The following is a 20830-nucleotide window of genomic DNA, read 5'->3' as shown; positions in this document are numbered from 1 at the left end:
CCTTGCAAGATCTGGGAATTTCACCCCAGACCTGATACCAGTGTCTGACTCTGAACCATCTGTGTATACAAGGGCGGTTTCTCTGTGAACTGACGAATGCTCCTAAACAGCTGATGGAGAGCCCAAGAAGAGGCAGAAGACTTCGTAACTTCAGAATGCATGCAAACCTGCACCTTAGGAAGGCACCATGGGACGATATTTCTCAGCTGGACAGGACAGACACACTGCAGAGAAACCTACATCTCTCATAATCGGCCTGACCCAGTACACAAAGCAATGCAGAGTGCGACGATGAGAAACAATAAGTGTGTCACTTTGAACCATATTTATATTCAGGGAGGGGTGCCTCTGTGAATGGAATGTTCCAAAAATAGCTGATGGCAGATGAAGCACCAGAGAAGAGAGAGAAGATTTAGTGTCCTAAAAATCCATGCACAACTGTACCACGCGAAGGTACAATGGTGCAATTCTTTGTAACCGAGTGGGGCAGACAGGCTATGCAGAGACCTAAATCCCCCATAATTTGCCTGGCCTTGTACCCTAAGGAATGTGGAGTGTGAGGATGAGAAACATGATACTGAAAAAATTACTGCCATGATACACAAGCAGCAATGAATGACTCTGGACTATATCTTACACGATTCCAGCAACAACTGATTAGGGACTTGTTCTGTACACAAAAGGAAGGAACATCAGCCTGCACAACCTAGGAATCGATAGGATATGAAAGCACCAGTGGCAGGACACAAAACACCATGTTGCATAGGAGTGAGGACACTAAGCTGTGGTACAGCACAGGAGACGTAGACCTCGCAACCATAGTCAAGCTTAGATCCCACTAAGGCTTGATACAAGTGAAAGAGTGTACTCTGACCAGCACCCCACGCGGTGTGAGATATAGAGACAGTACCTTCAACAAATTCATTGTTTGCATACATGACACTTAGACAAGTTTCAAATGTAACACTCAGGTAACCTGACAGTCAAACGTTAAGCCAAGAAACTTAGTCTTCTCCATGCACTGTAACAGTAGCCAGCCCCTTTAATCTATAAAAGTGCACTACTACACTCATGCTTGAAGAAAAATGGAATGCTCCCCAGTCTGCTCAGCTGGCGATCCTTTCCAGCACCAGCTGCATCCTCCTTTCAATAGCACACATCTAGGAACCATAAAACCATATCACTAGGTCATCCACATAAAAGGAAGAAGACACCCTCTGTGGCAGGGAATCAAGTATGCCATTGATGGCAACAGCATGTAACGGAACACTTAGCACACTCCTCTGTGGAACACCTTCCTCTTGAACTCGTAGGACATAGTGAGGAAAATACTCGGACCTGAAACCTGCAGTTCAACTAGAAGTCACAAAGGAACACTGGCAGGTGACCATGCAGCCCCAAACTGTGAAGTTAATTCAAAATGCCATGGTGCAATGCCCTATCATATGCCTTTTTCAGGTCAAGGAACAAAGCTGCAAGACAAAGCTGCAAGAAGACGTCCAGATGCAAAAGCCTCAAAGACTGCTGACTCAGATCCGATGAGGTAGTCCAATGTACAGCAAGCTCGCCCCTAACGCGAGGGTTTGGTTCCAACCATGGCATGTTCGGTGCAAAACCGCGTAAGTTTAACTACTCCTTATTTTGCTCCCTGGACCCCCAAATTTGGTGTTTTGCTGTTATCTGCCATAGGTAATCAATATGAAGCACTTTCAGTGGTTAGAAGGTTTATGTAAAGTTATAACTTACAAATACACTACTGCACCGCAAAACTTCAACACACAAATACATAAACACAAAGCAACATTCCGATGCCGATTGGTTTCAGAACAATTCATCGTCAAGTCAATTCGCCATCACAACAATAACAAGACAATTTGCCGTCATTAATCAAGACAGCTGTGGGTGATGCTAGAATATAATTCAAAGGTGAAATAGGTATATTTATAGAATGTCGGGGAATCGTTCAGGGTGCGAATTGTCCTGACGGGGAATCATCCATGTTTTGACGGGGAATTGTCTGGCGGCGAATTGACGACGGATAATTGTCTTGGAACCCGCCATCATGGATAATCATATAAATCAGGTTAATTGGTTACAAGGCTTTATTTAATACTTTAACTTTATTTAAGTGCTTTAACTTACATAACAGAGCAGTAAATATTTAACTCACAAATACAGTACAGTGGAAAATCAGTGCAGCAAATCTATAATGAACAAGTAAAAAAGGTAATATTCCGACACCTCTCAGGTATTGCTTTAACGTCCTGAGGAGTAGACTGTAGCACCAGTCGAGCAGGGCAGTACTCCCGAGGTGGATGGAAAGCTGATGACAGGGAGTGCTGGAGCACCCGTTTCATCAGCCTTCAGGACTAGTTCCTGACCATCCCCCATTGCTGAACTTCTTCAGTGTCTCAGTTACACAGAGAGTAGGCCAGCATGCTCTCCAACACAAATTTCTCTAACTATCTATACCAAACTACATGCACAGTACACACTACACTTCCTTTTCCAAAATTCAAAAAAAAAATCATGGCGTCATATCACCCAGCCTCGGAGTCCCCAGGGGGGGGACCATAAATGTCCCCACCTTCCGCCCCTCTCCTGGTGATGACTCGAGGTGCCTGGAACCATTGTCTGACTCTCTTCTTCTTCATTTCTGCAACATTTGCGGCCTTTCCTCTAACTTTCGCTCTGTTGAGCACCACCTCTCCTCTAAACCTCACCTTCTTTTTCTAACTGAGACTCAGCTGTCTGAGGCAACTGACAGCAAACCCTTTTTTGTATCCTCCTACTTTCTCTATGCTCATTTCAAAGCCAAAGGGGGCTGTTGTGTATATATACGCAACGACTTATCTTGCTCTCGTGTTCCTGCACACGATTCTTCTGAATTCTCTACACTCTGGCTTCGGCTTTCCTGTCATTCTCTGACTAAATATATCTGTGCTGTTTAGTTATCCCCTAATACTACTGACCATCAAAAATTCTTCGACTATCTTAATTCTAAGATGGGACACATTCTATCCATTTCTCCTTTCTCTGAAATTTCCATTATAGGAGATTTCAATGTTCACCACCACCTTTGGACCTCCTCGCCTTTCACTGATCCACCTGGTGAACAAGCCTACATCTTTTGTATCCTTAACCCTTTAAACGCGGAGCGTCGCTTTTGCGACGATTGCCAAAAAGGGCATAACGGCGGATTGTCGCGTTTGTGATTCGAGTTAATTTTGAATAAACGCGGGCAAGGATGCTCCAGCTGGTATTGTCTATCAGTAACGCCACCATTTAGCTACAATTACCGTACTTGACCTTTGTACTACTGACCTCCGTTGTTGCCAAGTATCGTGTTTTTCCCCCATCCCCCCCCACCATGGCCCTGCCAGCCTGGCTGTGATATATGGCAGTGCACTGACTGCTCAGAACTGTAAATCTGTGCTCTCCTCTCACAAGCAGTTTATGCTAATAGGAAACGCTTGTTTCCCCAGTTGTCACACTAGGTTTTTTTCGCACGGTTTGGCCCTTGTTTAGCGTCAGTTTACCGCAGGCTTTCAAAGTGACATTATGGCGAGTTCTAGCTCTTCCGAGTCAGTGCGAGCGGCCGACAGGAACGAGAATAAAGTGACGGGCATAAGGCAGAATAAAAAGCGCGCCGTGGTGGTCTTTTGGGAAGTACTATGATTGAAAATAATGTAGTATACGTGTTTTTAGCTGTGAAAATGGAAATGTTTGTTGAGTGACGGGAAGACCGCCGCCGCGCTGCATGTTGGCTGTACACTCCATTGATTTTAGCCTTATTCTCAGTGCTTATTGTACAATTACGGATTCCAAACTACCTGTACGTTGTAGTATAAAGTTTACTGTGACGGAATGAGGCTGTGGTAGAGGGGAAACCGGGTTGCTGGAGATGTGAAAGTGAAGATTTTGTTTCCCAACTTTGCAAGTCTCCACAAGTCCTTGGGTAGTCCATGAAGGCTCAACACCTGTCTCTGGAGAAAGCTGAATGTAAGTACTATCTGCCATACCAAGTATAATGTTCTAGGGTTAATCTCTGATTTTTGGCTAATATTTTCCTACAGGTACTCAGACCGCGATCCAACCCCGCTACCCAGGGGGGGGTCGGCTGTCCATGGCCGCGTTTTAGGGGTTAATGACCTAGAGCAGGTTGTACAGCACCCTACCCGTATCCCAGACCGCCTTGGAGAGAGCTCCAACATACTTGACCTCTTCCTTACAACTAATCCTTCTGCATACACTATTAATCTTTTCTCTCCGTTCGGCTCCTCCGATCACAACCTTATCACCTTAACCTGTCCTATCACTCCAGTACGGCCTGTGGACCCTCCAGGGAAACGTCGCCTGTGGCTTTTGGAGCCACGAATTGGGAGGCCCTCAGACAGTACTTCTTTGATTTTTCCTGAAATGATTATTCCTTCCATGGCCAGGAGCCATCTGAGTGTGCCTTGCTCATTATGGAGCTTATTCTCTCAGGCATGGAAGCATACATTCCTTTCTCATATCCTTTGACAAATGCAAGAAAGCCTTGGTTTAATCACGCTTGTTCTAAAGCTGTCCACAACAAAGAGAGGGCCTACAAAAGGTACCGGAGCCAATCCACCCCTGAATCACATCATCATTACGTTTCTGCCCGAAATCGTGCTAAGTCTGTTCTTCACTCTGCTAAAAATAATTTCATCCATACTAAATGCTCTCAACTCTCCAACTCGAATTCTTCCCGCTCCTTCTGGCACCTTGCCAAAAACCGTTCTAACATCATCCTTTCCTCCTCTTTTCTACCCTGATGTTTCTGTACCTATTTCTTCAACTGATAAAGCAGACCTCTTCGCACAGACTTTCTCCTCCAACTCCACCTTAGACGATTCCGGTGCTGTTCCTCTATCACTACCCGCCTCTGACTTCCTCTTGGCTGACGTTAAAATTTCTTCAGCTGATGTATTTTCTGCCATCACTGGCCTCAATACTAACAAGGCATATGGGCCTGATGGAGTCCCTCCTCTTGTATTCAAGAACTGTGCTTCTGTGCTTACACCCTGCCTAGGCAAACGCTTTCGCCTTTGTCTGTCAACTTGTACCTTTCCTTCTTGTTGGAAGTTTGCTCTCATTCAGTCAGTCCCAAAGAAGGGTGACCACTCCCAACCCTCCAACTATCATCCAATTGCTTTAACGTCCTGTATTTCAAAAGTTTTCGAGTCAATTCTCTATAGAAAAATTTTAAGGCATCTTTCCTATCGCAACCTTCTTTCTGATCATCAGTACGGGTTCCGTCAGGGACGCTCCACTGGCGATCTTCTCACCTACCTTTCAGACTCCTGGTCATCCTCCTTTCGGGGCTTTGGCGAAAGCTTTACCATTGCACTTGACATCTGAAAGGCTTTCGATCGAGTCAGGCATAAATCTTTAATTTCCAAACTGCCCTCTTACAGTTTCTATTCTTCTATCTGTGCCTTCATCGCTAGCTTCCTTTCTGGTCGTTCTATAGCCACTGTTGTAGACGGCCATCGTTCTTCTCCTAGATCTATCAACAGTGGTGTTCCTCAGGGCTCTGTCTTATCACCAACTCTCTTCCTTTTATTCATCAATGACCTTCTAAGCTGTACATCTAACCCTATCCACTTATACTCTGATGACTCCACCCTTCACCTTTCCATTTGGTTCCTGCAACGCCCATCTCAGCAGTTACTTCAACAAACAAGGGATGAGGCTATGGCACACCTAATGTCTGACTTGGCTCATATCTCTGACTGGAGTAAAAATAATCTTGTTGTTTTTAATGCATCTAAGATTCAGTTGTTACACCTATCAACCCGTCAAAATCTTCCACTAATGTATAATAATATTCATCTTAATCCTGCATCATCCTTGAACATGCTTGGGGATTCATTTACTCGGGACTTATCTTGGAACGATCATATTACATCTCTTGTAAAATCTGCTTCCAAGAGATTGGCTGTGCTAAGCCGACTTCGTTCTTTCTTTACCCCTGCACAATTGTTGACTCTATACAGGGGTTTTATCCGCCCCTGTGTGGAGTACAACTCTCATGTGTGGGGAGGCTCCCCACATACAGCTCTTCTCAATAGGTGGAGTCAAAGGCTTTTCGTCTCATTAACTCTCCTCCTCTTACTGACTCCCTTCAACCTATGTCTCTTCGCTACACTGTTGCATCTTTATCTCTTTTCTATTGCTACTTTAATGGTCACTGCTCCACTGAACTGTCTGCATGCATTCCTCCACCTCTACGACGGCCGCGTAGCACCCGTCTAGCAGCAAACTCTCATCCCTTTTCTGTCCAACTCTCTAATGCAAGAGTTAACCGTTACTCCCAGTCCTTCATTTATGCAACAGGCCAGCTCTGGAACTGTCTTCCTCTGTCTGTATTTCCTGCTGCCTATGATCTCCAGTCTTTCAAACGCAGTGTGTCCAGACATCTCGAAATGAATGGATCTTGAATTTGGCTCTCTTTTGTATTTTGTTTTTCTCTTGGAGGGAACTCTTATTGCGGGCTCATGGCCTTTGGTTCTTTCTCCCTCGCATTAAGAAATAAATGGTTATAAGACTTTATTTCTTGCTTTAATGTTATTTAACAGTACTTTAACTTGTACATAAACTTACCAGAACAGTAATGTAAATATTCAGCTTACAAATACAGTACTGTGGAAAAGCAGTACAGCAAATCACATGATGACGTGATCAAAACTAACCATGCGTGCTGTGCTGAGGTTCAAGAATTTGGCTTTCAAAGGCCTCTCTTGCGTAAATTCATAGTTTTCGTAACAGTTCTTTAATCTTACGTTGTCTTATACGTATCCCAGCACTAACAGCATATAACTGCGAGCGCGTTTGGTGAGAACGTGTTCAGGGCGAACTTACTGTACATCTCATCCAATGAAACCCTCTTTGTCACAGAGAGAAGAAACATCTTCTTTAGTTACTAAACTAGTCTGCCGCTAACCATCTTCTCAAGCAGTAAGCATACTCAAGATGTCAAACAAATGGGACGATAGTTAGACTCATTAAAATAGTTTTTAAGTGAATTAGGAAATGGAAGAACAATACTCATCCCCCAATTAGTGAATAATTATCCTATTGTAAATTACTAATAAAAATAGATTATCGTACAGCAAATGGTAAATCATAGCATAAGGAATGTCATTAAGTCCAGGAGCAGAGTCATTACACTGCTGGAGAGCAGCCTTGAGTTCACAGACGGCAAAGAAAACATAAGGATCCAATTCAGTCTACAGAAATAAAATACCTAACCTTTCCTGTTGATGCCGGAATAAGCTGAATTGTTTCGAGGGAAGAGGAAAGTGATGGTCTTTGAGAGATGTGAAGTCAGCGAATGTACAGCAAGGTTGGATGGTGAGGAATTGGAAAATGTGAGGACGTTTAAGTATTTGGGTAGTATGATGAACAAGGATGGAGGTTTGGAGGGTGAAGTGCTTGAAAGGGTACAGCAGGGAAGAAAGGTTGCTGGTTCTTTGAAAGCAGTGATAAGAAACAGGGAAGTGAGCATGGAAGTGAAAAAGTTACTACATGACAGTATTGTGATACCAACTCTAACGTACGGAAGTGAAGCTTGGACGTTGTTGGAAGGACACAAGTCAAGAGTGAGAGCCGTGGAAATGAGTTTTTTACGAGGAGCCTGTGGAGTCACATGGAGAGACAGGCTGACGAATGAGGATATAAAGGAGCGTTGTGGTGTGGATGTGGATGTGATAGGAAGCGTTATGAGGAACACACTGAGATGGTTTGGCCATGTGGAGAGGATGGAGGGTGAAAGACTGACGAAGAGAGTGTATGTGAGTGAGGTGGAGGGGGAAAGAGGGAGGGGGAGGCCGAGGATGAGATGGAGGGATGGGGTGGAGAGGTATATGAGAGAGGGGGGTGTGAGTTGGGAGCAGGGCAGTGAAATGGCGGGGGACTGGGCGACTTGGAGGCGATTTGTTTGCAGCCACCCCAAACGGGATTGAGGCGTCTGGCAATAGATAGATAGATAGATAGTTTCGAGGGATCTGAACAAAAAAACTTTGTAAAAATGCGCTGCCAGGGCTGAAGCTACTTCAAAGGACTTGGATAAAGCACATATCTGAATTTTAAGCACCATGGGAGGAGGTGATTACTTACCGGTACCCGTTGTTTTCATCACCTTCTTCCTGATCAATGGTAAAGGAGTGGATAAGGTGATTGAGAAGACATACGTTCTCCACAAGGTTTGACACGAGTTCTTCAGAACCTACTGATAATGAATACAAACTTTCTTTAGCTGAGTTTAAAAGAAGACATCTATATTTTTCTTAAGGTTCCTACAGGCAGCTTTATGGACACACCTACCTAAAGCACACTCCTTATCCTACCATGGCACATATCACCTGCAAACTTTCCAGACGTTCGTGGAATAGAATAAAGGCCAGCCTGATATACAATCGTTGTGAAATACTGTTCTGCATCATCAGCCCTTTGAAAGCTGGCAAAACTACAGGCAAGACTACAGGGTTTTGCAAAGTTTCCCCAGTCAGCCGAACCCAAACACCAGGGAGGGACACACTTCACCAGCACAGAGTTGCATGGTTTAACCACAAAATGGGGTAATGATCAGTACCATTCAAGTGAGACAAAATCTCATATAAAAAGTTCAGCGAAGAATCACGGCAGACCAATGTAAGATAAATAACAGAATGCTAGCTTGTACATGAAATGTGTCAGCTCTCCCGTGCTCAGAGAAACCAGATCCAAAGTCTCAGCAATAGATGCCAAGAGATCACCAAAGGTGTTACATATACTGTAGTTTAATTCCACAAAGCATGGCAAAGATTTATATCGCCTAGAAGAACAAACGGAATAGGAAGCTGCGTGAAAGGGGAGGGGGGATAGATAAAGACAACAGAATATGAAACTCCTCCCCATGTGTAATTGAACACCCACAGCCTGAAGGAAAGACCAGACAGTAGGCTACAGCAAAGTAGAGGACAGCCACCTCGAGTACGACAGTCCATAACAGCTGGTGAATGGAGAACTGTATATCCTCTTAGAGCAGGAAGAGTCTTGTTTCTGACCATGGGCTCCTGAAGGCAAACACGGATGAAACTCAGACACGGGCAGTTGAAGTTCCTCCCAATTTGCCCAAACACCTCAACAGTTCCACTGTGGAGCAGCTATTACAGGACGAGGCATGACAGGTTATCTTCAAGCAAATGATTACAGAATTTTGCTGCAGCTTCTAAAGAATGTCATGAAAGATGGGTTACATACTCTGCAGCTACACTTAACCCTCCAAAACCCTGAGTTGCTGCAGATGGGATTTTGTCGGGAAGGTTCTTAACTTACTACCATTCATCTATCATGTCATAGTACCAGAGATCATAGGACCCAACCTGGGGTTCCCTCCTTATTTATGTTTTGAAAATGCACCAAACTGTTACCCCAGGGTAACAATGGTTTCTGCTGGGTTATACTTAGAAACCTCGTGAAAAATGTTTAAACTTTTAGTGAAATAAAAAACAAAAAAAAATTGGAGCCAAATACTAATCACTGGCAAAATATATTGGACTCTGTTTTTTAGAAAATATCTCTATCTATTGCTGAGATATTGGCCAAAATGCAGTTTGATGTATGACGGCTGATATTCAGTCACCTTTGATCAAATCCTAACCAAAAGTTAATCACTTATGTCCATCCATGCAATTGTTGGTTAAGTATGGTTTGGTGCATATTCTTCCACAACTTTTAGATAATTCGGGAACACACACACACACACACACACACACACACACACACACACACACACACACACACACACACACACACACACACACACACACACACACTTGATATACATCCAAAGGAAGTATATCAAGTGGTCAGAGCCCTGAGGAGTTTGCTGCCGTTAGCAGACCACAGGAGCTGCGTCGGGTAAACAAACGAGACCAGGGTAAATTCTAACACTGACGGAACAGAGATGCTAAACTGTAAGTAGAAAGTATATTTCTATAAGATGGCCTACTTTCAAGAAGTGCAACTAGGTAAGAGGAAGAGAAACGGTATAAAACAAAATGATGACTACACAGGCCTGGTGGAACTGGTTACATTTAATAAATTAGCTGAGAAAGTGAACAAGTTGGAAGAGACTTTCAAACTGGAATTGGACTAAATAAGGAAGGAACTGTGCCAACAAAGGGGAAAAAATGAGGAACAGGTAAAGGAATTTAACAGGAAAGATGCACCAATAAGTGACCTAGAAGCTGAGGTAGACCTTCTAAGGAAGAAAATGAACGAATTGGGAAATACAGTAGCCACCCATGAAAGAGTTTTGGAACATAATTAGACAAGCAGGAAATCTCACAGAGCAAAGTAGAGACATTAAGAAGAAGATAACTCAGGCAAATTAAATTATGAGAAACTACACAGAGGAAGTAGAAAATAAATGGGCAGAAGTAGCCAAAACATGTCAAGATCTAAAAAACAAGGCTGAAGCAAAAGCAATGAGATGAGAGGTAAAAGACATCATAAGGAAGAACCTATCTATCTATCTATATACCTAGGCTGCTTCCCCCACGGAAAGGGAGGTAGCCGAGACAGGACGACACACTCCCCATTTACTCATCCTTTCAAACACATTCATTCGCATCTTAGCCCCAAAGGGGAGAACGGACGGATCCTCACCGCACCACACCGCACAAGGGTCAACTGCGCAATGCAATCAGTGACATCCGCAGCAGGGCCCGAAAGCAGAGCTGGTTTACCCCTGCCACATCATAACAGACCCATCCCCTTACCCGCACCTGACCTGACCAGCTGATCAGACCAAATGCGGGAGAATATCCACTCAGGGCTGCGTCATCACTTATTCATTCACAATTTCTCTCCATTTATTTCTGTCACGCACAGCCACTCTTCCTTGCTCAACAGACATCCCTCTCGCATCCAGCGCTCTCTTCACACTGTCCATCCATCGTATTCGTGGTCTTCCTCTCAGCCTTACACCTCTCACATCAGATCTAGTTATGTTTTTCACCAATCGCTCATTATCCATTCTTTCCATATGCCCAAACCATCGCAACACCCTCTGCTCAACTCTACCAGCCATCTCCCGAACAACTCCAGTTCTCCTTCGCACTTCATCATTTCGCACTCGATCCATATGAGTCACTCCACACATACTCCTCAAACACCTCATCTCCATTACATTCAAACTTTTCCTCTCTGCTACACCCATATTCCAAGTTTCAGCCCCATATAACGCAGTCGGTACCACAACACCCTCATACAGCCTTCTCTTTACATCCATTCTAAGCGAACGACATCTATACACTTTTTTCATTCCTCTCAGCACCTTTCCTACTTCATTTATTCTAAACTTCACTTCTGCATCTATTCTTCCATCCACAGCAACATGTGACCCTAGATATTTAAAACACTCTACCTCCTCAAGCAACTCACCATTCAAAACTATATTCATTCCCCTACCATCTACCAACATCGTACACTTCATCACTTTACTCTTATTCTCATTTACTTTCAATTTCCTCCTTTCAGAACTTCCAAACTCCTCTACCAACTGTCTCAATCTCTCCTCTCAATCAGCCACCAGTGCAGTATCATCTGCAAACAGCAGCTGTTTCAGATTCCACTCTCCAGCATCAACATTTACCAGACTCAGACTTCCACCTAAAACTCTTGCATTCACCTCCCTTACAACACCATCCATGTAAATATTAAACAACCAAGGCGACATCACACATCCCTGTCACAGCCCCACTCTCACGGGAAACCAATCACTCACAGCATTTCCTACTCTTACACACACTCTACTATTTGCATAAAAACTTTTCATCCCTTTTAGTAACCTACCATCAAGTCCATACAATCTTAAAACAGTCCACAAAGCCTCCCTATCAATTCTATCATACGCTTTCTGTAAATCCATGAATGCCCAAAACACATCCTTGCTTTTCGCTAAATATTTTTCACACACTTGTCTCACAGCAAACACCAAGGCTGATAAAGGAAACAGCTGGGAGTAACAGATCTATAGTCATCACTGGTAGAGATGAGGAAGAAATAAGAATCACCAGAGATAACAAAGAGATGGTAAATACAATGAACACATTGAAAGTACAGTAGTATCAGACGTAATCTGTGAGAAAGATGCAGAGGAATTGATGAGTTTAGTGAAATATTAGAGAAACAGGTCAAGGCCTCAGAAAAACTGTAGGAGAGTTATCAAAAAATGCTAACAAAATTAAGGAATCAGAGTAGTACAAAGAAGTGTGGATAAAAAGGTGCCTAACTCAAGAGAAATGGGGATTACTAAAGGAAAAGTGGGAAGAAGCATTAAAAAAAAAAAAAGAATGATGCGAGATCACATGAAGAGAGAAGTGTTTTTTTTTTTTTTTTTCATAAAGTTGTAGGATTGCAATTAAAAAAATGGCACATAAACAGAAGGGACGAAATAAAAACAAGATAGTAGACTCAGCTAATGTCAAATATGTGAACAAAATGCCTAAGTTAATGTACTCAAATGTCGTTGGAATAGTATCCAAATTATTAGAGATAAAAGATTATATCATAGAAAATGAGCATCATATTATTTGTATAACAGAAACAAAATTCACCTCAGGGATATCAAACGACTCTTAAAATTGGGATAAGTACAATATTTGGCGAAGAGATAGAAATGTTAAGAAAGGAGGAGTTATGATACAAACAGAGAAAAAACTCCAAGTAAAAGAGATAGAAATAGACATACCATCTTGAGTTGAATTAGTTGGAGTAGAGATTAGTACATCAGAAGGTATAACAATGTGACAGATTTATATATGCCACCCAAGACAAACACATGGGATAGAGGTGAATATGAAGACCTGGCAGAAAAGGCATTTTAGGATATAAGAACCCTAATATAAAGAATGGAAGAAAAATCTAACAGAAATATACTAATGGGAGATTTTAATACATATATACACTGGAATACACTAGATATAAAAAGCCATAAAGATTGTTGGAATCAAAAGCATTTGGATCTTATACAGGAATGTTTTCTAACACAATATGTAAACGAGAACACCAAAAAACGAGGACCAGAAGACCCCTCATTATTAGATCTCATATTTACTAGGCATGAAAATGAAATTGACAATATAATCTGTCACCAAGCCACCATACAGTACTAGATTACAATTTCAGGACAGCATATGATATAGTTAGAGGTAATGGAAATTACAAAAAGGAGCTAAACTACAAAACGGGAAACTATCATGACCTAAAGAAGTATTTCAACGATATAGAGTGGGAAAAGGAGCTAAGAGGACAAGATATAAATTTTATATATAAAAAAATCTCTCAATTATATGAAACAGGAGTCCATAATTATGTCTCATTGCACAAAGACACGGAAATAAGGATAAAGAACTGGTTTAATACTGATTATAAAAATGCAAAAGAGAAAAGAGATTTGCTGTGGATCAGATACAGACGACATAAAAGTGAGAGAGCATATAACAACAACAAGCAGGGAAGAAATTATTATACAAGGATAAGGAGAGAAGCTCAAAGGTAGTAGGAGGAAGACACTGTAAATAAAAGTACAGATCAGCCGAAATTGGGTGACAGCTACATACGAAGCAAATCAGAAGTTAAAGTACCATCCACCATGAATGAGGGGAAAATCTGTATCAATCAAGAAGATATTTGTGAAGTACTAAACATAAATTTCCAGTCAGTTTCTACTAAAGAAAGTAGATTTACGAGAGATGAAGACAAACAAGCATTCCCACACATATTAACAGACATACGTATAACAAAACAAGAGGTCCAGGAAGCGATGAGGAAATTAGACAGGAGAAAAGCCAGTGGCCCTGACGAGATTTCATTTTGGGTATTACAGGAATGTGCAAAAGAGCTAAGCAGTCCATTACAATTAATATTCAAAGAATCCTTAAGACAAGGCTACCTGATATTTGGAAGAAAGCAAACATTGTGCCCCCTTTCACGAAAGGAGATAGACAAAATCCACTTAACGACCAACCAGTATCACTGAACAGCGTCGTAAGTTAGATGTCAGAAAAACTGCATCAAAGAATTTAGGTAAATCACCTGGAAAAACAATATAATAACAGAAAGACAATTTGGTTTAGAAAGGGAAAATCATGAGTTACCAACCTATTAAGTTACTGTGACAGGGTTGCAGAAATAATACAGAAAAGAGATGGCTGCGTAGACAGCATATATTTGGATTTCAAGAAAGCATTTGACAGAGTACCACACAACAGATTTTCAAGGAAACTGCACAGTCAAGGAGGAATCCAAGGTAAACTGTAAGATTGGATGCAAGATTTTCTCAGTAAAAGGGAAATGAGAACAGTGCTAAGGGGAAATTACTTATCATGGAGAGAAGTGACAAATGGAGTTCCACAGGGCTCGATGCTGGCACCAATTATGTTTGTAGTATATATAAATGACATGGACAGCAACATTGGAAATGGAAGCTACCTAAACATGTTTGCTGATGATGCAAAAATACAAAGGGAAATTACACAGACTCTTGCATAGAGCTACAAGAGGAATTAAATAAGCTTCATGAATGGAGCAATAGATGGCAAATGGAATTCAGTGTGGACAAATATTACGTAATAAAATTTGGTAAAAGTGAAGAAAGACCAGACTGGGACTAGTAATTAGGAAGCTCATCCCTACACACATCAGAAAGGGAAAAACATTTAAGCATGAGTATCAATGACAGACTATCACCGGCTGACCAAATAAATGAAAAAATAAGTAACATGTACACTCTGCTTGCTAATATGATGGTAGCATTGCACATATATAAATGAAGACGTGCTGAGAAAGATAGTAGCATTCATTAGACCAACTTTGGAGTATGCATCAGTAGTTTGGAATCCACATCTCAAAAAACACATAGATATGATTGAAAAGGTATAAAGGGCCGCTACAAGATGGACACAAAGTTTAAGGGACCCAAGCTATGAAGAAAGACTCGAAAAATTAAATCTACCAACATTACAGGAGAAGGAAAAGAGGAGACATGATTATGTTATATCAATGCATAACAGAAAATGGGAACATAACCTATGGGAAAGCAACATTAGGAGGACACTGCAGAAAACTGTACAAAAAGGTAATACAGACATAAGGAACTTCAGTTTCCCAAATAAAGCAGGTGATTAGTGGACTGCACTATCGAATGAAATAGCGTGCCAAAATAATTAATAAATTTAAAGACATGTATTACAAAAATGTTTCAAAACACGGACAGTAAGAACTTCAGTCATTCCTGTAAACATACGACTAGGTAAGAACACACACACACACACACACACACACACACACACACACACACACACACACACACACAAAATCTATCGCCTCGCCTTGCTAAAACCAGACGATAAAAATCATTACTTGTCTGAAGCCTCCCAGCTCTGTTTATGGGTCTGGTAACAGTGTGTGTTATGAAGAAGTATGTATATCAAACTCTAATACCAGATTTATGTTAAATAACCAGCATGTGAAGAGAAAACCATGATGTAAAACGGATATATGACTGATCTACTTATGGTATTTTGTTATTTTCCTCTCAACACTACCCAGTGACTAAGTTACTTTTATTATAACAGCCTTGTTACTCCATCTGAATCGGTTGTTGATACCCCTCCAGCGACGATGCCACATGATACGTTAGGCATTTTTTTTTTTTCACGTATAAGGTCTGTTGTATCTGGAATCATCTTCCAGCACAGTAGCTGACACTTCGTCAACAGAGCAGTTCAGGGTTATACCAGACCTGACTTTGTTGTTCATTGAATATTTCTTCCAATTTCATAGCCTATCCATTTTCCCTCGGGTTAGGTGTACTTCCTTTTACGTGCCCGTTCCGCAGGGGGAGGAGGTGGGTGGAGAGAACCTTCATCTCTGTTATACTTTCGTCATACGAATTGAGTAGCAACTTATATCTGGTAAATTCCAAGGTCCAAGGAGAGAAGGTCTGTCCAGCCCGGGCGAGAATTCAACCTGGTTGGCGCATGACGTCACGTGGGAGACAGCTACTCACTCCACTCACTAAGTCACTTAGTTTCCCTAGGCCGCAATGGTGGAGAGCTCGGTGTTCCCATATATTTATCTCATACTAGGACAGTTATCAGAAAGATGCCACTTAACTGTGCAGTATTTGGATGCTATTCAGTCAGCAGAAAAGACAGTGACATCAAATTCTTCAGGTTCCCTCAAGATGAAGACACTAGAAAGAAATGGGTCCAGCTGTGTAAGAGACAAGACCTGGTTAACACAAAGGAAGCCCGTGTCTGCAGTCTACATTTTGCTGTTCTATCCCTCATTCCCCTTCTTCTCTCTCTTCACTTTCTTCCTCACTCTCTCCATTTCCTCATCTCTCCGGAGTAGTCCACCCTTCCTTCAATTACTCCTTCTTTCTCTCACATCCTCTATTCCCTCTTTTTCCTTCAGTACTCCCTCTTTCTTTTATTTCCTCCATTCTCTCTTTCCTTTCCTCCATCACTCCCTCACTCTTTAACTTCCACTACTCCCTCCCTCCTTCCACTATTCCATCACCCCATTACTCCCTAACTTCATTCCTTCTATGCATTCTCTCCCTCCCTCCGTTATACCCTCTCTTCCTCCACTCATCCATCATTCTCTCCATTCCTCCACTCCCTGTCGCCCTTCACTGCTCCCTAATTCTTTCCATTCATCCACTCCCTCCATCCCTCCAAGTATTCCCTCCCTCACTCCTTCCATCCAACTATCTATCCTTCTAGCGAATCCCTCCACTCTCCCGTAACCGCATCCATTCTTTTCCTTCCTCGTTCTCCATTTTTTCTTTCTCTTCTACCAACTTTCCCTCAAGGTTTTCCTCCATCTCATCTTCTTCTTGCCTCCCTCCCTCCATTATGATAGCTGTCCTTCTCTCCCACTTCTCCTACTTTCCTCTCCCTCCAATTTCCCTCACCCGTTCCCTCAATCTTTCTATCCCTCTGTCAATTACCTACTTTCCTTTCTCTGCCCCTCCATCCCTTCCTCTCCATCCCTCCATCCTGCCCTCCCGTTTTTCTTTTCCTCCATTTTCTCTCACTCTTCCCTCATATCTACCTATGTATCCCTTCAGCTCTACCCTCACTCCCTTCTTTTAAAAACCATTATTTTATACTCTCTCTCTCTCTTTCTCTCTCTCTCTCTTTCTTTCTCTCTCTCTCTCTCTCTCTCTCTCTCTCTCTCTCTCTCTCTCTCTCTCTCTCTCTCTCTCTCTCTCTCCTTTCATTAGCACAGATATTACCTCCCTCCATCTTCCACCTGCTCCTCCTTCTCCTTCTCCTTTCTTCCCCCATTCTGCAGTCCATCTCTCCATTTCTGCTCCTCATTCGCCCTCACTTTTCTCTCTCCCTCCTCCTCCTCATTCTCCACTTCTCCTCTCTTCCTCCATCCCTAACTCCCTTTCTCCTTTTTCATCCTCCCTCCTCTTTTTCCACTTTTCTAGCTCCCTCCTCCACCTCTTTCTCCTCTTCTCTTCTCTCTCCATACCTTCTACCTCTTCCTGTCTTCGCTCACGTCGTTTACTTCATTCGCAAATACTGTATCTCCCTTCCTTCTCGCCCAGTCACTTTTCTTTCTCTCCCGTTCCTCCCTACCGCTTCTCCCTCTCTCCCGTCTTGCTCTCCTTCTCTGCCTTCCACATTTTCTCCTTCATTTCTTCCTTTCTCCTTTCCTTCTCGCTTCCCCTTCCTCCATCTCTTCCTCCCCGACTCCAAATCACCGCTTTGATTTTTTTTTCTCCAATCCATCTCTGTCTGTCTGTCTGTCTGTCTGTCTCTCTCTCTCTCTCTCTCTCTCTCTCTCTCTCTCTCTCGTTAACTGTTACATCCCCATTAACTAGTAGAAATGTTAATTATGCAATGGAAACACTTTAACCATAATATGATCAGCTGAAAGTTCTGGGGGCGAAGCTATATAACATTATATTACCTCAGAAAAAAAGCAGTATACCCTAAAAGAAAACGGAAGTCACCTTCGGCCGCCCGTTTATCTCCCACCTGACGTCATCAGAATGTGCGCACGAAGAGACCTTCTCTCCTTGGGCCTTCTTAAATTCATTCATGGTACCTCTGAGGTACAGGTCGTAAGACCTTCTGTGGTACTACTTCTTGGAAAGTTCTCCCCCCCTCTCTCTCTTTGTGTTTGTTTAAGAAACATTTCCTATAACGTGTTCTCCCAGTGATCTTATAGGCGAAAATCGGTGAAATCTGCTTATAGATTGACTTTATCTGGATGGCATAGCAGGTGAAGTTTTCCTCGATGACTAAAATATGCATTTGTCATGCACAGGCATTTGTAATGCTTTATACAGGCATTATATCAGCATAAATTAATAAATCGGTAGAAAGGCGGCCTGCAGTCCTAATGGTCCCAGGATCGAATCCTGGCTGGGGCAGGGAACAGTTTAAGGATTTGAATTTCCTAAAAGCAGACCTTCCTGATCTACCAGATGACCCGCCGACATGTCATAAAAATACCCCCGCTAATACCAATACACCAGTCCTGTATGAGACAGCCCTAGTATGTATTCAGTATGGATGGTTGGTGATACGGCCGAAGTGGTGACATGTGCAGGTGTAGGAGGACTACTGGGCCTTGGAATAGGACACTGCCCCTAAGAAATAGGCCCTGAAGCCTTTGCCCAGAGTTGGACATTTAAAAAAAAAAAGAGCGATTTTGCAAGAAGTGTTAATGGGCTGTTCTAGTGGCTTTTCATGTGCCCGTAGGAGCAGGTGTGTAAACAGTTATGTCAGTCCGTGGCAGGTGGCCCTTGAAAACGTGGCATATACTTCAGATGTAGCCCAAACGTGTTATTTATTGAAATTTATACCTGTATCCCCCAGTAACAGTGGACATATATAAGAATATGTCAGACGGCTCTATAAATCACGTTAGTCCTATATAGGTCTATGTACCGAAGAATCAAAAGTTCAAAACAGGAAAAAATGCTTTAAATCAAAAGATTAAGAATTTTGAGGATTGTTGGCATTTACTTGTATACAGGTAATGTGATGTGGTTCATGTTTGAACCAAAGCTATATGAATTAAATGAGATAATCTGTTCCAAAGAAGACTCCGTTCAGCGATTAAGTTTTACATATTTCTACTGAATGTAACTTGAAAATATATTAGCATTCATATTATTTAAAAAGTGCCTTCTTATATTTTCACCCTGTAACATAGTACCAAACATTCTTTTCAGTTGCATTATACAGTATAATTATAATATAGATAATTTTCCAGCATTAAAAAGTAAAGGATCTCATTTCATTGCACTAGATATCTGTTTTAATTTTCCGAAATACTGCACTAATTATCGTATTTGTACGATTCACATGCACCGTAACATTTTCCACAGAGTAAAACAAGGATAAATTGGGGACGAAGAATAAGTTCCTAATAATAAAATAAAGAATTACTGACAGTGTGGCCTGACTGTTCAAAAGCATGCTACATAAGAAGAAGCAGCGACCACATTGTTTTAGGCCACGTTACGGTATATCAAAATAGTCCAAACAGCCCGATAAAATGTGGCGATGGTACCACTGAGTACGAGGGACCGGTACAGTATTCTTAGCAGTTATCTTAGTTATAGCCCGAGCAGCCACTTTTCTTTGAATGAGAGACAGGAGTGACTAGCCTAGATCGATGCATTATATTTAATGAATTTACTTTATCAGAGTCGTAGAACAGACTGTTAAATCGATTCTTAACATGTTGTATTGGCATTATGCACTGTACATGTATCGCTGTGCGTATAACTGATGACTACGCATAAATTCAGTATGTCCAATGCATTAGAATACAGAAGAGTAAATGTCAATGTTATAATACTATTGGTTAAGAGATTCCTACAAGGCTTACATAAAAACTACAACATTCACTACAATAGGACCTGACGAAGTCTGTTTTAGGTTCTTCCACGACTCACTACTGCAATTTCCTGTTTTCAGGCTGGTCTGTATGAGCAGTGGAAAAAGGAAACAATGGAAGCCGCTGCACGTGAAAGTAGAATGAAACAGAGGGAAGAAATAAAACAGCAAGGGCAGGATGGAGCAGAACACAGCCAAACTAATTTCAGGAGTCTGTCTATTATCCATGTGCAGGGACCTCTGCTGCTTCTCCTGGTGGGCATCACCCTGGGCAGTGTGGCCTTTGTAGTGGAGAGGCTGCTGGTGTCGGAGCCTCACCCTTCACATACACCTGGACCTACGAGACAAATATCAGACTGATTAATTTTCCATATGACTCCCGCACGCAGATTTTTAATAACATAAAACAAGCCCTAACATAAGTTAGTATCTGACCTCTTCAGCCTTGGGGCATCATTACTATTGTATTCATAATATTAGTAATCATTTGCAGGAAACATGAATAATGTAGAAAAGGCGTCCAGGGGTAGCCTACACAGTGTATTAATATTGCATTTTTAGTCCAAAGAAGAAAACACTTGTTCTCAAGTCCTCTTACTCTTATGAGGGGTATGTAAAGTCAGAATCAGAAAAAATAAAAACGAATTAATTCACTTGTTTTTTCTTTCTCGTCTGTAACAGCTCGTAACAGAAAGGTGTTAACATTAACTATCCTTGCTACTTTTAGGCAAAGAATATACTATACAGTGAAAGAGATATGACCCTAATTTTTTACATACTTTTTACTATTTTATTTATAGCAGAAAATACAAATGCGTCTTTTTTTTTTTTCTTCTTCACCCTTCATGCATTGAATTGGTGCCAGTACAGCAAGATAG

The 20830-nt window shown here is 41.9% G+C and overlaps 1 protein-coding gene across 1 annotated transcript in view; it reads left to right on the top strand.

Annotated features, from left to right (window-relative positions):
* The window catches only part of LOC145395710 (ionotropic receptor 93a-like), a 98033-nt gene extending 77721 nt beyond the window's left edge, over positions 1 to 20312 (top strand). Inside the window, exon 6 of the mRNA XM_080269250.1 lies at positions 20034 to 20312. Within this exon, the coding sequence (XP_080125376.1) occupies positions 20034 to 20312 (279 nt within the window). The remainder of the gene's footprint in view (positions 1 to 20033) is intronic.
* The last annotated feature ends 518 nt before the right edge of the window (positions 20313 to 20830 follow it).

The sequence above is a fragment of the Coenobita brevimanus genome, chromosome 33 (genome assembly GCF_032717465.1).
Source record: "Coenobita brevimanus isolate Jiangsu-jjx chromosome 33, ASM3271746v2, whole genome shotgun sequence".
NCBI classification, from domain to species: Eukaryota; Metazoa; Arthropoda; class Malacostraca; order Decapoda; family Coenobitidae; genus Coenobita; species Coenobita brevimanus.
This window is presented reverse-complemented; position numbering and strand designations above follow the sequence as displayed.